We start from the raw sequence: 24,098 nt of genomic DNA on the forward strand, positions 1-24,098 counted from the left end.
AAAGAATAAAAATAATTTGTGTTGTATTTACCTGATCAGGTTCCAGTTGGATAGCCCTATCGTAGCAGGCTGTTGCATCTCTTAACAAGCCAATGCTTTCATGTTCAAGGATTTGCTCTTTGAGAGATGGTTCGGCTTTCCGAATCGCACTGACTCCAGCTACTCCATCTGGCTCATGCATAGCAGCATACAATTTCTTGTTCCAGAGAAAAATAGAAATGAACATTACAAACAAGCCTAAGACAGGAAAAAGGTAGTTTGTATATAACATGCTCAGAAGCACACATCTTCTTGGAAATGGAAAACTACACTGTAGGGCTTCTTGACATTCAGCTTTCATGGAAAGTGACCGCTTTTCTGGGTTACTTCCAAAGTTGAGCCCTACTTTTCCTTAGCATGCTGTAACACTCATGATCTCATGCTATAGAAAGAATAAACACACCAAATTATCTGAAACAATCTACAAAAAGGGCAAAATAAATATCCTCTTATTACACGATAAAGTTGTACAATACAAAGCTGCAGATTACTTAAGGTGGAAAAGCAACATACTAAGATTTTCAATTTGAAATGTCAACAGGGAATGTAAACCACAAGGAATTACAAACAGGCTCATCCCACAGGTTAAGCTACTTCTTGAAAACAATTTAAATTGTGTGCAATGCCCTTAACATTAGGTCTTTCTCTACCTTAGAGAAAGCCACTTAGCTTTCTTTGGCTTTTTTGTTGTTACAGTTGGCTATGTTTACTCAGAAAAAAGGGCAGATTTAGCTATACTTTCCACAAAAAGACAGTTAAATATTTTCAAGATTTTACAATCTTTTATTATACACTAGAAAAGCATTCCTTCCTTTTCATACAAGCAGCATGCTAAACAAGGGAAAACACTAAATATTGCTAAAAGACAGATGACTAAACACTTGTAACCAATGGCAAGACATTGACTACATCTTTTTTTGTGCTCTTCAAAGAATTTGACAAGGCTTTATTCATCTAGGTCCATTTTAATTTTAAATTAAAACAAACCAAAACCAAAATAATTCAGAACCTGCAGAAATCCAAGATGCTCCTGAATATTTTGTTTCTTCTCTGTGATGAATGATTCAAAGTGCATCACAGCCCTTGTGTAAGCTTTTGAACGAAAGGAAGCCACAGCGAGCGTATCCTGAGGGATGAGGTCCAGAAAACGTGTCACATTCTGATATTCTTCATAGTCCTCACTTGATGCTACAGAAAAAAAAAAAACAAACATTTTAAAGTGTTTGTCCATTGGGGGTTTAAATTCTAAGAATTATCTTACACATCAAAATTCAGTTAATTCATTTCACAACTTAGAGGGATAATGTGATTGAAGAACACTTTTTTCCCTTCTGTCAACAATAACTTTAAATTTAAGTATTTAAAACAGTCTGATGAACAGCTTTCAAGAGAGGATAGAATAAGTTAAACTCAACCTTTAGACAACTACCAAAAAATTCACATTTCATTTTATTTTTAATCTGCATTTCCTATAATTGGCATTCAAAACATTTGGTGGGAGGAGCATAAATCCCAATACGACAGTAAGAAATCATAAAGCAGATTATAGAAATATTGCATTTTTCAATGGCTATAATTCAAGGGGCAACATTAAATACTTATTTGAAGAACGTAAAATGCCACTTTATACAAAATAAGCACCACGCACTTTTTTGATCACCTCTGTCTTTACTAGACTTGCCAATACTTTTCTGAGAAGTAAGTATTTGGAATTTATGTCTAGCCCACTGAGTTAGATGATCAAGCATGGAAAACACTGTCTGTGTGCTCAGCTGACTCAGATCAGATGCACTGTCTTCAAGTCTCCTGGTAGACGTATCATCGTGTCTCAGAACAGCCATAATCTCCATGTAAACCTATACAAATACAGGACAGAGTGCCACACAGGCAGCAGAATCGTAGGAAACAGCAATTAATACACAAATCAAACTAAAACACTAGATATTTTAACTGTATATTTTAATAATTTTTGACTTATTTACAAGTTCTGTTTGTCCCACAGCCTTCAGGGGAAGAGACAGCAAACCAAGTAACAACTGTTGTCAGCAGATGCCATAAAGAACAAAGCCTCTGAAAAGCAAACTTTTGGATTTGGAATAACCATCACAATTACTGACGTTTTAGGTTCCAAGAACCTAAGAATGCAATTACTTTAAAGTTTGAGAGGAGTTAAGTTCTCCAGTTATGTGGCCAGGCACTGGAACAGGCTACCCAGAGAGTTGGTGGTATCATCATCCCTGGAGTTCATGAAACGTGTGGACCTGACACTTTCGGACATGGTTTAATGGCCATGGTGGTGGTAGTAGGTTGAAAGTTGGACTCTATAATCTCAGAGGTCTTTTCCAACTGAAACAATTCTGTGATTCTATGATCTACTGGCTACTAGGTCACAGATCTATTTTTTGCTTATGTTTGTGTAAATACCATGCTGAAAGACCTGCTTCCTGTTTGGTCAACAGGACGAGTTAACACAGAACAGATGCTTATTATGGATGTACTTGTTCAGACAAGAAAAATCATCACACACCTCTAGACATCCACAATGTTTAAAAAAACAGGTATCTTAGCTGTGAAAATTCAAATTAAGAAAATATTTTTTTTCAGTCTCTTACACTTCTGTTAAAGCAAACAGAAAGCAAGCAGAGGGGATAACTCTTTTCTCTCCCATTCCTCCTTTGCTACAGGGCACCTATGAATCCTGTTCTGCATGAATGTAGAAGCTAAACAGTTTTTCCACTTAATTTGTAAGTGCACGCAAAGGAAAGGAAAAACTATGAATCTGAATTCTTTAAAGTATACAAGCTCAATTTATTCCTTGTTTGTGTTGCACTCACTTCCTCTCTGTAGCACTCCAGCTCTTGATGTTACTGCAGTGATAATTAACTGCCTAACACCTCAGACTAGGCCCTGCTGAAGAAATAGATGGAAATCCACATAAAAACAGTTCAATAACTTCTGTGAGCATATTCAAATCTTGGCAGAAATTTTATATTACTAATACAGGAAAAGGGGTTTAACATCTATACAATTTTCTCATGTAAGTCTACAGCCATTCTGTAGTGCTGAACAGCTCTTAGGAAGAGCAGTTCCTCAACATTCCTGTGAAGAACACTGCCGTCTTAGGCATCTCACCTCTTGCTGATCCTCTTGACTGCATCCCAACAAAACATAAACAAGGATGTGTGGAAGCAGATAAATTGTCACTTTATAGTCATTCTTCATCATAATACTGCAGCAATCAAAAACTTTCCTGGCAAGATCATGCCGCACCTATAGAAAAACATTATTTCCAGTATTATTACGGAAGTGCAGATGCCTGAACAATAGATGGGTTGCTTTTTGTTGACAAATACAAATTCTGTTCCATCAAATAATTTTAAGATACTTGTCTCCTACAGAAGGTTCATCAGACTGAAACCTGCAGCAGAGATGCCAGATGGCAGCTGCTACTGAACATGCTAAATTCTGACACCACAAAAAGCATTACTTACATGTTCTACTTTTCTGTGTTTTCTACACCATTGTGAGTTTCTACTGGCCATAGAAAAAGCCTTAAGTCTGAGAGTCTACTACTGCACTTACCCTTAAAAGCTTACAAGAAGTAGGAAACTATGAAGGGGACTTACAAGAAAGATGGGGAGGGACTTCTTACAAGGGCTTCTCGTGATAGGATGAGGGGCTTTGAGCTGAAAGAGGGCATTTAGACTGGAGATTAGGAAGAAATTCTTTACAGTAGGGGTGATGAGACACTGGAACAAGTTGCCCAAGGGAGGTTGTGGATGCCCCCTCCCTGGAGGTATTCAAGGCTAGACTTAACAGGGCCTTGAGCAACCTGGTCTAGTGGAAGGTGACCCTGCCCAGATGCCACAAGATTTCCTCACTGAAAGGGTCATTGGACACTGGGACAAGCTGTCCAGGGAAGTGGTGGAGTTACCACCCCTTGAGGTGCTAAAAGATGTCTGGATGAAGTGCTTAGGAACATGGCCTAACAGTTCTGTACAGGGAAATGTTAGGTTATGGTTGAACTCAATGACCTTAAAGTCTTTTCCAACCAGGCAAATCTATGATTCTCTTACCTTTGTTATAAGATAACCTGCCCAAGTTGCCGACCATTCTGCAAAATTATCACCTAATTTGCTTAAGTAAATTGGCTTCTTCATCTTAGACCAATTTATAGCCTTTTGATAACTCTTGTACCTGTAATTTTAAAGTAACCATTTAATAAAACTATTTTTCACAATTAATACAGTAAAAAAAAAAAACCAATAGCACCTTGTTAATTATGAAGTTCCCTAACAGGAATAATATAAGGTTTCATCATCTGAACCTTTTCAAAAAGAATAAATAAATTAATTCAGTAATTAACATCATTTATTCTAGAGCTTCTTAAAATACAACACGAAATACGAACAACCTAACACATTACCAGAATTTCTAGGTATACTTCAAAGTGTTCAAATCAGTCTTAAGAACTGCAGTTTGATAAATATTTGAGTACTGTTTTTGACAAGAACACGAGAGCCAGGAAATGCCAAAGAGTTTGTTTTCTAAAAGAGCAAAATCTTTCACAGAAAACAGAAAGGAAGTTTGTTCACTATTTCAAATTCAGGTGCATAAGTAATTTGAAAATTTCTTACTATTGTTTTTATCATTTATTCAACAAAATGAGAATTCAAATTAAAGCCTAGTAAGCTACTCCTGCTTCTGCAAAGAGCAACAGTAACACGATGTTAATGGATCTGAGTAAAAATTTGTACAGAGGAAAGAGAACAGAAACAACAGCTTGAAGACATTGTATAAGACAATGCCATGGAGACAAAGACAGATCTGGGCAAAGCAAGAGCTCAGACTTTGCTTGTATATTTTCTAGATAATTACATTCAAAGAAGTGCTAATTCAGCTTTATATAAGGTGACTATTTGAATTTTGTATACACATATCACTCTTCACAGAAGAGTAACCATCACAAAATCAAATTAAGTTATTGCTAACCTGGAGAAAAAAAAAGAAAGAAAAAAGTGTTTTTAAAAGGTGTGATGAAAAAAAACATTGTTTCAGCTGTCATATACCGTGTATTTAAGTGAGGTTCCAAGATCTCCTGCACATGCTCAGGAAACCTCCTCCAAAGCCTGGAACCTGGGCAGTCAGTGTCTGTGTCTCTACAGTCATAGATAGACAATAACTCCTGAAAATGCAAAGTTTTACATGGACAAGTTAGCAAAATGAAAAGATTTGATGACCACAGTAGTAACAAAAAATGGTGTGTATATAGCAGCAATAAGACTTAAGTCACAGAATGCTTAATTCAGAAATTAGGACCACGAAGACTTTCATCCAGCATTGTTAATCCCCTATTACTAGGCAGTGGTGATTTCAAGTAACTATTGATTCCCCAGATCCTCCAGTTGGTGTTCAGGTCACATTATCTTTCTTCACATCTGCCAATAAACCAGAAGATAGTCTGATTCCTCTTTGTGCATAAACTAATGAAATTTTCTCATTCCACGGACTATATAGGGCCCCTTACTTTCTCCTGAAGCAAGGGATTGCCCTGAAATTTTCACAAAGATATTTACAGTTATTAAAAAAGCCAAACAACAACCAAACCACCTTGGAGTTGGGCAAACCAGCACAAAAGACTGGAGTCTGAAAATAAGGGTAGGCTCCTTTTTAGCTGCTTCCTGAAAGTGTAAGCAGAAATCTTTGTAGGAATACTTACTGCTTTTTATTTCTGCCTATGGAACCTGCACCATTTCTAAGTCAGTCTCAGGATTGCTCCTTGAATCACTACATATGGACTGCTACTTACCTCTGAAACATCAGGTCTCTCCTAAAATATTGTGACATAAAAACAGACAAAACTTTTATCTGACCACTCCACAGAATTCTGAGTGAGCCCTGGGAGCTTAAAAACTCAAAACGCTACCCTGAATAACCTTTTACCTTGTAAGTTAAAGCTGTATAGCAGGTGTTTCAAATGCTGAAAAATGTACTTCAAAATGTACATTTATATTGCATAATTTTAAGTTCAGTGCGATAGGAAATAATTTGTGAAGAGAAAATATTAATCTAATCACATATCTTACCTGAATGGCATATGCTGCAGAATCCTGAGCACGAACATTATCAGCATAAGCAAGAAATGCTCTAGTGAGTTCCATCAGTAATCCATAGGCAAAATTTGGATCCTCCACACCAGCCTCAAGCACAAACAGAACACCAGTGTTATTAAAACAGAGTAGCAGCTCTATCTTTAATCTCTGAATAGTCACTTTGAAGCATTGACTCTGAACTGGTTTAGATGAGAAAGCAAGTACAGAATTTCAGAGGTTCTAAAGATAAGGTTTCCTACTCTCAAGTATTATTAAAAAAATCCTTAAACTTCTAAACTCCTGTAAACTAATATAGCAACACTTCTTACCACAAATGTAAAATGTTTTCCTTGAGTTTCACTTGTTGAAAAATCAAGCCTGCCAGGATCTATGGCTCCCAGTTCTCCTAAACATTCTCCACAAAGTAGTCGGGCTTGAGAATTGGCATCCTGGCAGCCAATGAGAAGTACAGTTACCAGCTGGGAGATGACTGGCTCCACAGTTTCACTATCTGTCACATACTTTATCAATTTTTCCTAGGAAGTTGAAAAATAAAAATGAATTATTCTACAATGAGTTATTCTCATCTCAGAAAATTTCCATCTGCAACTCACTCTTACTTTGTATTTCATTTACCCATGACATTATGTTAGCGATTCCAATACTGGCATTTTAGAACTGTAGTCCTAAAGTAACTTATTACTCTAGGAAGGGCTAAACAAATGAACAAGGGGTTTGGGCCTCAATTAATCAGGGTGTCACAGCCAATATCTTGTTTCATTATCATACACTTCTTTACTAACTTCATTTTCTTTCTGTGTCTCATCAATCTCTATTCTTTTCTATATGTTTTTTTCACTTAACTGCCCCTTCATTGCTTTCATTAAGCTGTTATCATACCTTCTGCTTCAGCTGCCATTTGTATCCTTACTATTTCCCATTAGTTGACCCTTTCTTCTTAGTCCTACAAAGCCCAGGGTTTCAAGTCCTTTAATCAGTGCCCATCATTGTAATTGGGTGTCCTTTCTTTCTCATTTTGGCTCACCTTCATCCTGTTTCACATTTAGTCCAAATACAGAACAAGTTTTCTCTTAATGTGAAGATGTTTGCCCTTATTATGGTTAATGCAACAGGGTGCCCAAGGAAGTGGTGGAGTCACCACCTCTGGAGGTGTTCAAGTAGATGTGGCACTTTGGGCCAAGGTCTAGAGGTCATGGAGGTGTTGGATAGAAGGTTGGACTTTATGATCTTGGAGGTCTTTTCCAACCTGAATGATTCCATGATTAATGAAAACTGAAACCACAGCCAACACGACAGAGAAAATAGTTCTACAAGCTGTGGAACTAATTAAGTTTGATTTGCCTTGATTACTTTGCTAGATTTCTAACTAAGCAAGTCATAGCTTGCTTACGTTTTGCTAGCCTCAACTGCAAGAGTTACTGCTTAGACAGAAATACACATAAATGCGATCTGCCCATGGACCCAGATATATATTCACAAAAACCAGTTTGCAGAGAAGGTGAGATTCCTTTCAAGTCCTTTTATTTTTTGAGCAGAGAGATTCTCCTAACTGCTAGCAGTTGCTTTCCACATGCAGAGAGAGAGCACCATGGAAACCAGAAAGAGGGGGCAGGGAGGGGGGTAACTCTCTCAGCAGCACCCCATTTTTCTACCTGAAAACCTGCCTCTCAGCAGGAAGTCTTTGTCTTCCTGCACCTGGCGTTAAGTGCTGGGCTTCCAGGCAAGGGAAGCATCTCCCCTGCCCTTCTCCCCTTGCCAGCCCACCAGGGTGTCTTATCAGGCAAAACTGCCACGCCACTGAGGCAGGTTTTCTATACCTGATTTCTATATAGTGTTTCCTTCAAGCTGGTAAGTGCATGAATACGAACATCCACGTTCTCGTGCTGAATAGCTCTCATGGATAGCTGCAGTGCTGTCTGCAAGTCAGTGCGTTTGGAGGACTCCTGGACAAAACAGAACATGAGAAGTTTGCATTACACATAACAGAAAAAGAGTTAAGTATCACCTCAATGAACAAATGTGAGAATACATACAAAGTATTTTTCTTCCTACATTCTCTGCAGCCCTGAGAAGGACTTGCGGGTATCAGCTGATGAAAAATTCCAAGCCGGCAATGTGTGCTTGCAGCCCAAAAGGCCAACTGTGTCCTGGGCTGCATCACAAGAAGTGTGACCAGCAGGATGAGTGAGGTGACCCTGCTCCTCTGCTCTCATGAGACCCCAGATGGAGTACTGTGTCCAGTTCTGGGTTGTTCAGCCTGGAGAAGAGAAGGCTTGGGAGGGAGACCTTATAGCAGCTGTTCGGTACGTGTAGGGGGCCTATAAGATATCTGGGAAGGAACTTTTTACAGGGGCTTGTAGTAGTGGGACGAGGGGCAATGGATTTAAGCTGAAAGAGAGAGATATTACAAAGAAACTCTTTACAGTGACAGCAGTGAGACACTGGAACAGGTTGCCCAGGGATGTTGTGGATGTCCCCTCCTTGGAGGTGTTCAAGGCCAGATTGGACAGGATCTTGAGCAACCTGGTCTAGTGGAAGGTGTTCTTACCCACTGCAGGAGTGTCAGAACTAGATGATCTTTAAAGTCCTGTTCAACGTAAACCATTCTATGGTTCTTGCCTACATCAATACACCACTTCCTTCCTGCCTATGTTTTAGAATGTTTGCCTCAGAAAGATGCTATAATTTTGATTCATACCGTCTTAATAATATAAATTATTAAAAGAGAACCTTGGTATCTAGAATCAGAAGCAAAAAAATGTTACCTCATTCCCATTCAATAATTGCTACTTCCATCTATTATCTATCCATTCTGAGGACAAGCAGAAGGAATGGATTACGAAGTACTCCTAACAATAGACACTTTGTTACCTTTAAAAATAATACGGAGGAGGAATCAACTTAAAAGTAACACAGTCCTATAATGCGATTATTGCTATTGCTCATACTTTTGATCTTACTATCTCTTTAGTCTCAAAAGATGAAAAGTCAGTATTCAGGAGATGCTGCAGCAATAAGCCTGTTAAAAAATGAGCACATTTCACTCCTAAAGGATCAGAACCTGCTTCAAAGTATTCCTGTGAAATGCAAATTCTGTTTTGCTTTGGAGGCAGATAAATGGTATTTCTACCTATCAATGAACTTCATGTGTTTTCCTTGTCATTAATCTGTTTGATGCTTTAAAAAAAAAAAAAAAAAAAATAAAAATCAATAAACAACAGACGCTGTACCTTTCTGTATTCCTGAAGAACGACCTGAATTTCTTTCAGTTCTGGAAGGTCAGGCAGAAAATATATTTCATGTAAAAAGTCTTGTACTGCATCCCTAATAATTATCAAATAAACACACAAAAAAAGGATAGTAAACATTAGTTGCATCAGAAACATCTTGAAAAAGTATTTCTCTGTACTAACAGCAAAGATGTGGAATCAGAAAATCTAGCAGGGGAAGGTGTCTGAATGGGTTGTAACTTGGCCACAGCATCATAGATTTTCATAGAGACAACATAAAAAAATAATCTTTCCAGATGAGGCAATCATGTAATCCCAACTAGAATTTAAAATGGGAATGTTAAAGAACACCATACTGTTTTGCAGAACGATGAGTTTTCTCATCTCAGTGCTAGACAACTTTCATGTAGGGTAATCCCCATTCTGATTACAGGATTTAATCCATGTAACTGACAATATTTTGTAGCATACCTGTTCTCAACTATGAGGAAGTGAAACACTGCTGTAGTTTCCTTTGGCTGGATGTGTATAAGGGGTAACAATGCTACTATCACATGACTAAGCAAGGAACCAAGGTAGGAATGGTCCAGACTTCGAACAAAACAATCCCAGGCTCTGAAAAAAGAAAGGACCACAAAACAACAGCAATCAATGATTCTTCTTTGCATAGAGATATTTAAGGCGAGTCATCAGAAACACCAAGTTATTTTAGTTCTGTAATTTACATTGTCTACAACAGAACAAAACAATGTACTCAAGGACAGAAACAGCAGCTATGTCGCCACTTAGGTACACGATCAGCTCACCTGCAACACAGTTCTGGAAAGTCATCCTTGTATCTTAGAGCTGTTCTCAGTGTCGTCATCATCTTCACTCTTACTGAACTGATGTGTTTGGGACCCATGAGCTTCATTAAAGACATGAGACTGTGTAAAGCCTAGACATAAATTAATGTATTAGACAGCAAAACTTACACAAGCTGTATTTTCTAGTAAAACTAAGCTACCCTGGCTTAAGAAATCATACATTACGAAATATCAAATTCAGTCTGATATTCAATAAAGAATTCAGGGTTAGAGGAAGAGAGAATGAAAGGGAATTTGTAATGGCAGCAATGTTACCAAAAAGGTTGTTATTTAGGGTGGTGACACATGGAAGAAGGAAGAACTATGGATATCAAAGGCGTTATTTGTTATAGAAGACTGTTACAAGACATGATTGACTATACATCCAAAAAAAGTTTCAGAAGCTGAGAAGAGCATGTTTTAGAAGCGCAGAGAGAAAAAACCCTGCGTTTAAAACAACCAACAAAAACAAAACAAGAGAATTGACTTGCAGAAGCGACTGGTATGCTTTGGAGAACAGCTTGTCAATGGGGTTGATGAAGGATGGAAGAGAAAATACTGAGATGCAGAAAACCAGGAGATATTTCAGTCCCTGTACCGCTTCACTAAAAAAGGTAGTACAAGGTCCAGTATGACAATCAGTAACACAGGAAGAAACCTGAGCTTTACAAAGCTCATGAAACTCACCAACAAAAAACAAACAAAACAGAACAAACAAACCCCCAACAACAACAAAGAACCAAAACCAAAAAGCAAAAAACAAACAGAACCAGGTAAGATAGCATTTCTTCTGCTGCATCTACTATCTAAATAAAGAAATTCAGAAAGCGTGAACACACGGGGCTACGAAAATGAGAGCATCTAAGTGTGAACATCTGAAAAGCATAAAGCTTTAATGAACACCAGAGAAAATGCAGTCTGTGAGCATAAAGGTAATACACATTCTAGCACTGAAAAATTCACCACAGAAAGCACCTGCACTACATCTGCTAGGTGGTTAAAAGGCCCCTCTTGTGGTAAGAGGTACTGTCTTAGCAAAGCAGAACATTCAGACTTTATCTCAAAGTTGTGAGCTCTGATTGCTCTAAATGCTCTAAATGGAGCTGTTCTGTGAGAAACAAAACCAATAAAACCTAGTTTCTCACAGATGTGCATTTTGTTTTCTTCAGCTTTGCCCTCTTGTACCTTTACAACCCTGTTTCCTGCAGTAACTGCAACAGAAACAACCCTTTTGATCTTACACAGTGAGACCATCAGTTTTCAAGAATCACATCAGAACCTCAGTATCTTTCAGACTTCAGTGACAGCTGCAGAATCACATCAGTAAGTCTGTACTGTTAAAATAGTCCTTGCTTATCTTTGGTTTAATATTCAAAATCAAAGTTCATTCACCATTTTTTTATCCTCAATGCCAACACTGGAACTCAGCAACTGCATGTTGAAAAAAGCCAAGATACCAAGCAATTTAGGTTGCAGGTAATCACCCTGTGGAGAGGGAAAAAAGTAAAAACCTCAAATAATCTTACTATTAACACATTCCTAAGCTTAAGAAATTAAAAAGCAATTATGAAATGCTAACTCTGAAAGAGAAAGCAAATTACATACACTGCTCTTCAAGAAATATCAGCATCAATGAAAGACCCCTATTTTTTTTTTTCAGTAGGATTTTGGGAAGGGGGGTGTTTATCTGTTTGGGGTTTTCTCAGGTTTTTGGTTGGTTGGGTTTTTAATGCATAATTGGTATGTATCTACCTGCTGCAAGAACACTTCATATGAAATGCCAGCCTTTCCTCCACTTTTTGTCTCAAAGAAGTGATGTACAGAGATTGCCAAACTGTCTTGTCTCAAACTAAAGAAAAACAAGTATTGAATAAGACTGAACATGATTATTTGAAGTTCTTACCATTTGTTCAGGTGATGTTATTTCTCTAGGTCCCTGATAGGGATCATCGTGCGATGCAAATGAAGCCAATATTGACAAACCATTGAAGACCTGTTGATAATGTTCACCTATACGCAGCAGTAATTCATTATGCAGTCCCTGGTAGTCCTGTCTCAGCAGGCTGCCCAGTTCTATCTCAGTCTCATTCTATAATCAAAGAGCAAACAGAAACCAAGTCTTCATTTCATCACAATCCAACTAGCACATCAAGAGACTTTGGACTCTGGTTGATTTACCATAAAAATCAAACAAAAAGCTTCCAGTCAGTTTAGAGTTTTTAATTCACAAAATATCCTACAACAGTTGCTCAGAGCCACAAGATTATAAATAGCAAGAACAAAACTTTTACGTGTACAGTTTCCCCATCTATGCTTTGCAGTTCCTTAATGGAAAGCTTACTGTTCATCAGTTGTTGCTTCTAATCTGCACATACAGCGCAGCAAATGCCAACTTACCTTGAGGTAATGAAGTGCTCGCTCAAGTTCATCCTTGGAGCAGGAACAGACCAGATGAGAGAAGATGTATTTAAAGTTATTAATTAAAATCTCTCTCCTGTTTACATTTAGTTGTTTGGCTATGGTCCGAGTAAGCGTGGAGGCTGCAGGACTAGCCTTGGCTGCAAGGTCAGGGAGCAAAACCTGTAGGGTCCGCTGGTAAATTAAGAACAACACTGGTCATATGTATGGTCATAGGTATGAATAAAGAACAACTTTATTAAGATGGAAATATCTATTAAAAATGCAGATAGTTACTTAAGGAGGTGCTTCATCTAATCAATACTGACAAAGATGCAAACAGAAAGTGCATTTTTTGCATTATCCAGATTCTCCAGTAAAGGAAATCATAAAAGAAATAAAAACCAAACAACAACAACAACAAAATCAAACCAAGCAAACAAAAAACCTAAACAAAAGGCAACCAAAAGAACACAAAACACAACACAAAAACAAGACACATGCCTCAACACCTCACCAACCTACTGGTCAACTGTAACACTGCTTACTTTATATCTGTGCATCTCCCACCTACCAACAAGCAATAAGGGTATGCCTATGAATCTATTTAACCTTAAGTAAAACAGATATCCAACCAGATGAAAAATAAATCTATCCACAGAATGATAGTTTTCTTTATTTGAAACATGCAAAAAATCACCTCCTAAAAAGAATCCCTCCAAGTGCATCACATTATTATAGAGATTTACTCAATCAGTAGCTAGACCTCCATTTATCATCTGTCATACTTGAATTGCCACTACAGCCACCATTTGAACTCCTTGATACGCCTGTTCCTCTGTATTTGAGCCCCCACCGATAGCAATCCCAAAACATTCTACATTATAACAGCAACTAGAGAAAAAAAAAATAAATTCAAATTTGTGACGTTCACAGAAAAATTATGGACTTAAATAGAAACACACACTGAGAAGTAAAAATAAAAAAAATAATAAGAAATGACCAACTTACTGAGAGAAAGCGATTTAGATCTGGAAAATCAAATACATTGGCAATCTCAGACAGCATGTCCAGAGCCATCTCTCTCTGGTGAGCAGCTGTTTGTTTCTGCAGCTCATTACCCTGACATGGAGAGCTCAATGCTGCTATCTGGCTGGAGTGCAAGGATTCCACCAGAAACTACATGTGAAAAAATAGATATTTTTTATTATTTTTCTTTTTTTTTCACTCCCTAAAAATAAAGAGTTTCACTGTTCTTTCTAGACATTTGTTTTTATTTCTCATTTATTGCATGCACATCTGGGATTATTACTTTGTAATAGAACTTGATTATCAACAGAACAGGTTGACCTGCTGAAAAGCAGCTCCATGAAGAAGGACCTTGTAGTCTTGGTGGAAAATAAGTTATCCATGGGACAGCAACGTGTCCTTGTGGCTGAGAAGGCGAACAGTATCCTGGGTGCATTAAGACGCCTGTGGCCAGCAGGTCAAGGGAGGTTCTGCTACCCCTCTACTCTGCCCTGGTGAGACCACATCTGGAGTACTGTAACCAGTTCTGGGCTCCCCAGTTAAAGAGGCACAGGGTGTCCGAGAGAGGCTATGAGGATGATTAAGGGACTGGAACATCTGTCTGATGAGGAAAGGCTGAGAGACATGAGGCTGTTTAGTCTGGAAAAGACTGAGAGGGATCTTTTTAATGTTTACAAATATCTGAAGGGTGGCTGTCAAGAAGAAGGGGCCAGTCTCTTTTCAGTGGTGTCCTGTGATGGGACAAGGGGCAGCAGACATAAACTGGAACTCAGGAAGTTTCACCTCAACATGAAGAAAAACTTCTTTACAATAAGGGTGATGGAGCCCTGTAGCAGTCTGCCCAGCAAGGTTGTGGAGCCTCTGTCTCTGGAGAGTTTCAAGACCCATCTGGACATGTTGCTGTGTAATCTGCCCTAGGTGATTCTGCTTTGGCAGGGAGGTTGGACTCGAAGATCTCTGCAGGTTCCTTCCAACCCCCTACCATTCCACGATCACCCACTTAACTACATTTAATTTTGTAACCCTGGATTCAAACATAGCATTACTAAAAAAAAAAATTAAATAAAAATTCAAACCCAGAAAAGTCTGCTTTTGCTAATTTTCTTTTAAACAGAACTTCTGTCTTTAGGTAGTAGGTATAACAAAAGAACAAATCGATCATGTCAGTATTAAGCCTGTAAAATGCTGACTTAAATGCCAATCTTAAATCACGGCCTCTTGTGGCAATGCAAGAAACAACACAATTTATCTGTTTCAAAATGCCAACATCTAGGGAATAAAACATAAAAGCCGCTCTGTCACAATCTTTTCCCCTCAATGAAGTGAAAGATTTTCCATTCCTTCGTGAACGTCCGTGGGCTTCTTTTCTTAAAATTATTTCTTTCTTGCCCTATGAGATTTCACCTTGTAATATCCTGTTAATTTTTACATTTAACGCCATTTTCAAAACACACAAAAAGAACATGAACATATGCCTCTGTAAACCATCATCTTTTTCCTTTTTACCTGACAGATAGGCTTCTTGTACTGACTGAAAAAAGCTTGCAGTTTTATGGACTTAGCCGCAGCCAGGGATCGAATCTCTGTGTATGCTGCTCCAGCCACAGAAGCTGACTTGGACAACAAACAGTGTAACAAGTGCAAGAGGGCAAATGGTACCAAATCTCCTTTGGATGCCCTTATAAAGTAAGCAGAAGAAAAAGAATTAAAAAGGGAAAAAGAATAGTTGTATTAATAAAATGACTCAAGAATATACAATTATCATAACGCAGAATGACTGATCATTGCATTTGCATTGCTTATCTGTACTTCCTATGCCAGGGCAAAATAAAATGAGGTACAGTCTGTATCAATCAACAGCTTACTACAGTTGCAAAAGACTCTGGACAAAGGCTGACTGTGAAACCAGCAATTTAACCTGATTTAGACTTGAACATAACAGTTACTTCACATCACAAATTGACACTATTTTGCAATTTTCAAGATACTATCAAAAGTACCTTCCAATATCTCCTGTGGTGAGAATCAGAGTATCTTTAAGCTCATTATTCCTTGATATTTTGGCATTTGTATAGGCTTCTTTCATTCTTGAAACAAACAGCTGGAATACAGGAAAACAAGACAAAAATGGTGTTCGACATTACTGAAACAAAAAAAACATAGTAAATGAGGAAAACCAACCAAAAATAAATTATTAATTCACCTCTTTTATGAATACTTCTTCAGAGTCAAAGGATTCTAGTATGTTCTTTATGCAGTCACTGAAAGCCACTCTTATGTCTTTGTCTGGATCTTCCATTAGATTTAAAAAGGACCCAACAACAATCTTCACACTGGACTCGTCAGTGTTAAAATCTAGATGTTTGCAAAGATGAGGTATATTTTCTATAAATGCTGGGTGGCATAGGTTGGAGGAGGGAAGGAAAAAAATAAATTGTAATTTTTTTTAAAAAAAACATCTACTGAAATGCACAAAACAGGAATGCAAGTAAGCTATAAAGCACACTTTTTTTTTTTAAATCAAGAGAGTTAATATTGTCAAACCAAACAAGATATTTAAAGAGCAGATTTTCTCAAGTATTACATTTCTAGATATAGCTGTAGACCAAAATTAAATCAAGGTAGTTTAAAAGTATTGACAATATCAAATATTAGCAGTGATATCAACTAAAATAAAACATTTCAATTATCATTATAGCTACTGAAAAAAGAAAGAAAAAAATAGAGCAAGGTACAGTAATGACTTTGCACCTCATACAGAAATTGATAAAGGTAAGGTCACATACCTAGCTTTACTGAACTGGGTACTTTGTTTTCAAGGAGAACAAGAAATGGCTTGAAAACACAGGCTTGCACAGAACAAGTTTTTTCATGAGTAGAAGTCACAGTAAGACTGCTACATAAAATATCATAAGTAGCATGCTTAATGGCAGAGTCTGCTAAGGAAGGTTGTACACTGTATGTACCAGAAAGACAGCAAGACAATTTCCCAACTATAGCAGCACAAGCCTCCTTAACTAGTTCAGATTCATCTTCTATTTGGTTTCTGGAATGGAAACAAAAATGAAATTGTTTTAATAGGTCACTTACATAGAAATTTCTATTTCTACATAGTCTGAATTCTCTAACTACACTTAAAGTAATATTAGGCCAGTTTAAGGAACTGTCTCACTAAACTATCTTTCCTTTTCATTTACCCTTAAGTTCTGTTAAAGGGCTTAAGTAGCACTGGCCATGGTGTGTCTGCAACACTATAAAGAAATTGAAGACCAGACACGTTAGGACAGAAGACACCAAGATGTATATACAGAAGATAGAGGAATTGGAGAGATTTTAAGAGCCATATGGACAAATATCATGTACATTTAACAGACAGAGATATCTCCCTCCTTAATTTAAGTTGGTTAACTATAAATAAGGTCTTCAACCAGCAAAGTAACTTGTACAGTGACACACCAAGGGAACTCTTCTATCATAGACATTGTCATTTACACCTGTTGACATCTTATGATTTCTGAAATTGAGATCTAGCAAATCCTAATGAAATAGAAAGGAATTTTTTGTGTGCTTATACTAAATTTCTTATTTGTCCATTTTTCTCTAGCTTGAACACAGAAAAGCGATTTTAATACATACAAAAGAGCTTTGGGAATCATATTGCAGGACTGTGTATTTGGTGGGTGAAGCAGGAAAGAGAATCCTTGAACACAAGCAGCCCGAATTACTTCATGGGGACTTTGCAGTGCCCAATGATAAATGGATCTTCTCCAATCCAGACAAATGTTTCTTGGGAAGAGAGACAGAAGGAACACACACTGTGACTGAGCCTGGAGTGCTAAAGGAAAAAAAAATTAAAAGGAGATAATTACTTGATTTAAATTTTTACTATTATCTATCATCATAAGAGCACAAAGAAAAGAACTTCAGAAGAATCATTTGAGAGAGAGAGTATGTTTTGTACACTTTAATATACTTACAGAAACTCTGCACAGTTTTTTGACTCAAAACTAGAGGATCAAAACTAAAAGCAGATGGCTTAAAAGAGGAATCATCAGGATGGCTGTAAATCCAAGGTAGAGACAGCAATTCACATAAGTTATAAAAAATCTGATCATTTAGTAGAATTTTCACTGGGGGGAAAAAAAGAACAAAACAACAAAAAAATTTATACTTTTAAGGCTCTGTATAGATTTTAAAACAGATACATATTTAATATTCTTAATTTGCTACAAAATGTTAGTCTTCTATCAACAAAGACTAGCATCACTACTCCCACAGGCTGATATCCTACACTTGAGACATAGTAATAAATGATTTAGTGCTACATCAAAATAATCTAAAAACAAGACTGGTCTCAGACTGCCATATATATAGGCCTCTTCATCAATGTATTTTAAAAAGAAAAAAATGCCAGAAGTTCTTTTTTTTCCCCTCACGCATATTCACTGTCCCCATGTAGTCTCTTTGGGAGATAAAAATTCCTAAATGCAGACAAAGATTGGTAAATCATGTTAAAAAAAAAAGGAATGTAAAGGAAGCTCTCTAAACAGAGAATATTTTCTTTGTTTTGTTCAACCCTTGTTGTACAGAAATTGGAGTTCTAACACAAGATCTGTAATTTGAATACTCTACCATGACAGACTAATTTAATTCAGATGCCTTCCTAACTTCCAAATCAAATGAATGACAGGTTAAAGGATTTCTCACCTTGTGCATAAAGCAAAGCATCAAAGATTTTAACTAGTCTGTCAATCACTCGTTCTAGGTTAGTGATCTTCATAGCAGCCTCTAACAGGTTTCTGCAGACTTTCACTATTCTTGTGATGAAATCGGAGGAAATCCATGAGAACTGGGTATTCGCCACTGAATCTGAGGAGCTCGGAGTATCCTCGCTTGTGTCAGAGTTACACAGATAAGTCACTTTATGATCTATACTGTTAAAACAGAAATCATGATGAGTGCCACAGACCATTAAACATTGAACACTGTACTGCTTGTAGACAAAGCTACTGTGAAAATGTACTACTTCAAAATATACAGGACTTATCCAAGCTTGTCCTGATGCATGGACAAGCATTAATCTACACAAACCATGAGAAGTTACGATAAACTATTGGTCTTGTGGTACCTTTACCTGGTAGAATTTGTTGGGGGAGAACAATGAACTATGCACAGAGCAGCCAGTTGCAGAAATACAGCAATCCCTTCCACAGTTTGAAGAATATTTGCTGTCAGAATTTCTTCCTCAAGGATATGTATTAGCGATGCAGCTTTTCTGCTGATGGCATTCCAGAGAGAGATCTTCAATTTCATGTTTACAGGACTAAGTCTGAAATTTAACCATATTCATTATTTTCCAAAACATACTTTTTTTCAGAAAAAGATAAATCATATAGGAAAGCCAGAGATAATTCCCATTGAATACAGAATTAGGAAAATACCAAATGAAGCATTAGCTTACATGTGCTCTTAAGATCAAGATACTAACTCTGAAGGTAAGTACAACGGAAATCAGTTATCCAAAAGGCTTTGAGGTGCAGTTCCTCAAGACTTAGAAGATCATGGTGAGCAGGCTGCTTCCTGATGACTACAAAAAGGCAAACACATCTTCAAAAAAGACAAAAAGAGGATCCAAGGAACTACAGACCTACCAGTCCCTGGGGAGGCTATGGGAAAAAGTCTTCCCTTAACTCATTTCTAGACACATAAGGGATAAAAAGGTACCTAGGAACAAGCCAGCAAATATTTACACCAAGGGCAAATAATGCCATACTAACTTGATTCTTTTCTATAATGAGACAAGTATCTCTGTGGATAAAAGATTTGCTTACTCAGAGGATTCAACTGGCTGGAAAATTAGGCTGACAAGACCCTCATGAAGATCAAGAGACCTGAGAAAAGTCCTGCAACTACCACAAAAAAACCCATGCAAAAGAACAGGCTGAAGGTCGTCTGGCTAGGAAAGCAGCTTTGGAGAAAATGACACAACAGACATGGAAAGGCTGAATATAAGAGAAGTGTTACCTTGTTGTAAAGAAGGTCAACTACTTAATGGGCTGTATTATCAAGAACAAAGGCTGACCTTGAGACCACACCTGGAGTACAGTATGCTGGAATCAGTTTTGAGTGCCCAAATACAATATGCTGGAGCAAGTCCATGATAATCAAGCACAGCACAAGCAGAGGCTGAGACAACTGGCTTTGTTCATCCAAGAACTGACTTAACTGGACCTGCTCTAAGCACATCCAGTGTAACAGCACAGACACATACATGATTCTGTATGAATTCTCCCAGCTTTTTCTGTTTTCAGTGTATAAAAATGAAAATAATTTGCATTGAACATATTATAAAACACATTGTTATTATTCACTAGCCAAATTACTATAAAAGTAGTCATTGAGTAAGTGTCGTACATTACTGCTGTAGGTGATTTCTTTGGGTGCTTTGTTGGTTGGCTTAGTCGTCGTCTTTTCTCTGGAACTTCATCAGTGCTGCTGCTCCAGCAATCAGTATTGGCAGTATTGGAAGTATCCTGCTGGTTCTGCTGAAGCTCCTGAACAATTTCTTCCGTTTGTGTTTTCAATGCTGTATAAAGTGGACTCAGCAGATACTGGGGTAGATAAAAAAACAGCAGCGCTATGATGTGTGCTATGCCTTACTTCTCAATAATATTATTGTTTCTGATTTACAATAGTGTATTTCAAGATTTTATGCTGAAGTTCTTAAAAATCTTTCTATTCAAAAATCTTAATCAGAAGATGAGAACTCTGATAAGCAATGAAGTTTCCTGTGTTCCTAGCAGACAGAATGCAGGTTGTATAGTTGTTGCTCAGTTCCTGCCGTAATATGTTGGCTCACAAAGCCATCAAGGCAGACACATGAAGTTTAAGAAACAACAGATAGGATACACACATGGTTGTAGAGGGAACACTCAGCAGGTTGGACTAAATGACTTTTAAAGGAACCTTCCAACTGAGATGATTCCATTTAATTTCATGTTATTCAAACTTGTCTGCCTGTCTCCAACAAATCTGACTAAAAGCATATGATTAGAAAGAGCAGCTCAGATGAAGGGAACTTGTAAAGCTGCCCTTATAAGAGTGTATTCTGTGCCTGACCCCATTTTATACTATGATTACAGACAGACCCACATGCCTGCATAGCTTCTCAATAGTTCAATACATCTAAAAACATAGGGTGCAGCTACGTTCAACTGAAAAACTCTGACCTGTACTAATATGTGAAACAGTTGAGAAACAAGGATTATCAATCTAACTATGCAACTAAAAATCAGTATTGTTGAATCTAAAAAAATATTTTTCCTTTGCACAAATGTAAGCTTTTGTACATGATCCATTCACACAATGAACATTGGTTTAGAAATTAACCTACCTCTTGTTCCTCCTGAGTTCCAAGCACATTCACAAAAATTCCACATATGGTACTGATATGGACTTTTCTTACTTGTAAGGCAGATTCATAGCCAGTTGGAACAAACTCCAGAAAATATTGCAGTATATGGCAAAAAACAGCTTTCAACTTTTCGGATTGAAGACATCTAAACACATCACCTTCAAACAACGTGCAGAGCTTCTCTAATAGCATATTCAAGTAGACAGGTTCAACGTTTTTGTAAGAATCTGCTTCAAAAGGCAACAATGTCCTCACCAACAGTAAAAGTGGCTCTCCAAAGAGTTCTGATGCTTCAGTATCCATTTCAAGTGCTGACTGCAGAGTTCCAAAAAAGACTCTGAAGAAAACACTGGCCAGCTGCTGTGGAGGGCCTCCTAAATGAATTAATTTTACTAAAAACTTCATTGCCAAGGCTTTAACTTTCAGATTGCCATGCTCCAATAGGGAGCAGCCTATTCCCCAGAGAATAACATCTTGTCGTGCAAAAAACACATCTGCAGCAATATCTGTCAGAATAGACATTAAAGTAACTTCTAAACATTCTACATTAGGCATACCCATCAACTGTAATGGTGCCAATCTTAAATATCCCACATTGTCACCTGCACTGCTTGAAAATCTCTTTACAGTCACTGGCCAGACTAGTCCATCTTCCCAGAGATACTTTTGTGCATCTATTTCATGCAGACAGATTAAGTCTTGGAAAAGCTGAAGCAAGTCTTTTGTTAGTACTTCAAAAATGGAGCAACTCTTCATTTTAAATAGAAAAAGTAAAGAGCAAATAACATCACAAATATTCTTGTGCAACATGTTGCAGTTTGGAGATGCAGCAATTCGGAGAAGCCTCGTTATGATCCAGTTACTGAATTCTAGGACAATAAGAAAGTGCAAATTATTAGGATAAAACTCAAATCCTCCCATTACAAGCACCTCCTTGAGAGCAGGTTGCTTGTCAATAAACAAAAGAATAAACAAACTTCTTGAGATAAATACAGGCTAAATAAACAGAAAGCCTCCACTGGGACATTTCTTCAGCAGATCTTATTGGAAAGGAGGAAAGGATGGGAGTGGGAAAGCACATGCCAAGGTGGGGGCAGGGAAACAAAACCAAAACAGCAAAACATTTACACTGAGTAGTTCCAGATACTTTCCTGTGTAAGTAAAAACCTTCAGGCAATGAATACATAGAATCACAGAATGGTCTGGGTTGGAAGGGACCACCAAAGGTCATCTAGTCCAACACCCTCTGCAGTAAGCAGGGGCATCCTCAACTAGATCAGGCTGCCCAGAGCCCTGTCAAGCCTCACCTTGAATATATCCAGGAATGGGGCCCCAACAACCTCCCTGGGCAAGCTGTTCCAATGTTCCACTACCCTCATGGTAAAGAACTCATTCCTAACATCCCTGTACCGAGTACCTCATCAACATGAGCTGGGTAATATCATTAAGCAATGGCAATTAATAAGGTCAAACTCTGTCTTGATAAATTTCCATTACCACAAGTGCAAATCCATTCACAGTTTTGCAAGTCTATCATAATGTACTTAAAAACAAGTAAAGCTGAACTTACAAACTAGCCTTTGCTCATTTTTGTTCTTTTGTATGATCCCAGTCAGAAAATTTAAACCCTGTAAATATAAAGCTTCAACATAAATATCTTCAATGAACTCACCAATTGATTTGCATTCAGCTTCCTCCTGATTTCCGTCCATATTTACAAACATAAGAGGGGAAGATTTCATGATATGTTGAATAAAATCAAGCAGCATTACAGAACTTGGCTGTGAATCTGATTTCTTAATCAGTTCCAAAGCAACTTAAAAAAAAACAAAGGAGACATTTCTGAATTAACATCGTAATAAATCAACTTCACAAATTTTGTTCACACCTAAAAAGAACTTTTTTAATATAACACACTATGATACAGAATTAAACCTGATGGGATTAAGGTAGAGTGTGTTTTTACAAATGAAAAGGCTTCCAGACAAAACATGAGGTGACAATGATTCTCTGCATATAAATTAGGTTAAATATTACTCATTAACACTACATGCATTAACCTTTACTTAGTATTAGACACAACTGTTTTTTAAATTAAGAACAGCACACAGTTAACATTAATTCTTAATCACACAGTTTTCCTATGGCTTTTTTATTTTTATAGCTTCCCCTTTCAGGACTGCAAGAGAATTACACATCATCTACAGAGTAACATGGGTATGATACTCAAATAGATCATAGAGTTATAGAATGGTAGGAGCTGGAAGGGACTTCCAAAGATCATTAAGTCCAACCCTCCCTACCAAAGCAGGGTCATCTAGGGCAGGCCACACAGGAATGGATCCAGATGGGTTTTGAAAGTCTTCAGAGAAAGACAACGCACAACCTCGCCTGCTCCAGGGCTCCACCACCCTTACAGCTTTATGTTCTAAAAGATATGGCTGCAATACCTACCCACATCTACATCTGTAAGAATTCTGTCAATGAACTGGCAGAGTATTTGTCTTGGTTTCTGCACAACTGTGTTGTATTCTTCCGGACTAGCACTAAAAATAGAAGTACATTATTTCAACATTATCACAGGATCACAGCATCACAGGATGTTAGGGGTTGGAAGGGACCCAAGGAGATCATCGAGTTCAACCCCCCTGCCAGAGCAGGGCCATACAATCTAGGTCAGATCACAGAGGAACGCATCCAGACAGGCCTTGAAAGTCTCCAGAGAAGGAGACTCCACAACCTCTCCTGGGAGCCTGTTCCAGTGGTCTGTGACTATCCATTTTAAAATAAAAAATAATTTCTTTGAAGACTATCTCAACAACATGATGATAAACATTGAATTCTTATTCTTCAACAAGTTGTCACAAAGAAATACAAACTGATTTTTTTGTTTTAGTGACCAGCATATTGCCTGTTCTTCTTTATCTTTATTCTTCAGAAGTACAAAGTTCTATGAAGTGCTGAAGATAATTTAATTTTGTTATGCAATTATGTTTGACACATATTAAATTAGCATTTAGCAGACTTGAGT

At 37.6% G+C, this 24,098-nt stretch overlaps 1 protein-coding gene across 1 annotated transcript in view; it reads right to left on the minus strand.

The window, feature by feature from the left end:
* Positions 1-24,098, minus strand: part of ATR (ATR serine/threonine kinase) — a 43,276-nt gene that overhangs the window by 18,515 nt on the left and 663 nt on the right. The window contains exons 2-28 of the mRNA XM_054385998.1: positions 23,522-23,613; positions 22,740-22,883; positions 21,047-21,936; positions 20,068-20,264; positions 18,361-18,545; positions 17,631-17,783; positions 17,290-17,488; positions 16,440-16,699; positions 15,857-16,047; positions 15,654-15,754; positions 15,160-15,331; positions 13,636-13,803; positions 12,625-12,819; positions 12,131-12,316; positions 11,620-11,712; positions 10,189-10,319; positions 9,854-9,997; positions 9,383-9,476; positions 7,970-8,095; positions 6,461-6,667; positions 6,126-6,239; positions 5,109-5,224; positions 4,116-4,236; positions 3,172-3,309; positions 1,688-1,895; positions 1,049-1,227; positions 32-196 (exon numbers count right to left, since the gene is read on the minus strand). Of these exons, the coding sequence (XP_054241973.1) occupies positions 32-196; positions 1,049-1,227; positions 1,688-1,895; positions 3,172-3,309; positions 4,116-4,236; positions 5,109-5,224; positions 6,126-6,239; positions 6,461-6,667; positions 7,970-8,095; positions 9,383-9,476; positions 9,854-9,997; positions 10,189-10,319; positions 11,620-11,712; positions 12,131-12,316; positions 12,625-12,819; positions 13,636-13,803; positions 15,160-15,331; positions 15,654-15,754; positions 15,857-16,047; positions 16,440-16,699; positions 17,290-17,488; positions 17,631-17,783; positions 18,361-18,545; positions 20,068-20,264; positions 21,047-21,936; positions 22,740-22,883; positions 23,522-23,613 (4,969 nt within the window). The remainder of the gene's footprint in view (positions 1-31; positions 197-1,048; positions 1,228-1,687; positions 1,896-3,171; positions 3,310-4,115; positions 4,237-5,108; positions 5,225-6,125; positions 6,240-6,460; positions 6,668-7,969; positions 8,096-9,382; positions 9,477-9,853; positions 9,998-10,188; positions 10,320-11,619; positions 11,713-12,130; positions 12,317-12,624; positions 12,820-13,635; positions 13,804-15,159; positions 15,332-15,653; positions 15,755-15,856; positions 16,048-16,439; positions 16,700-17,289; positions 17,489-17,630; positions 17,784-18,360; positions 18,546-20,067; positions 20,265-21,046; positions 21,937-22,739; positions 22,884-23,521; positions 23,614-24,098) is intronic.

Source organism: Indicator indicator, chromosome 13 (genome assembly GCF_027791375.1).
Source record: "Indicator indicator isolate 239-I01 chromosome 13, UM_Iind_1.1, whole genome shotgun sequence".
Classification (NCBI taxonomy): domain Eukaryota; kingdom Metazoa; phylum Chordata; class Aves; order Piciformes; family Indicatoridae; genus Indicator; species Indicator indicator.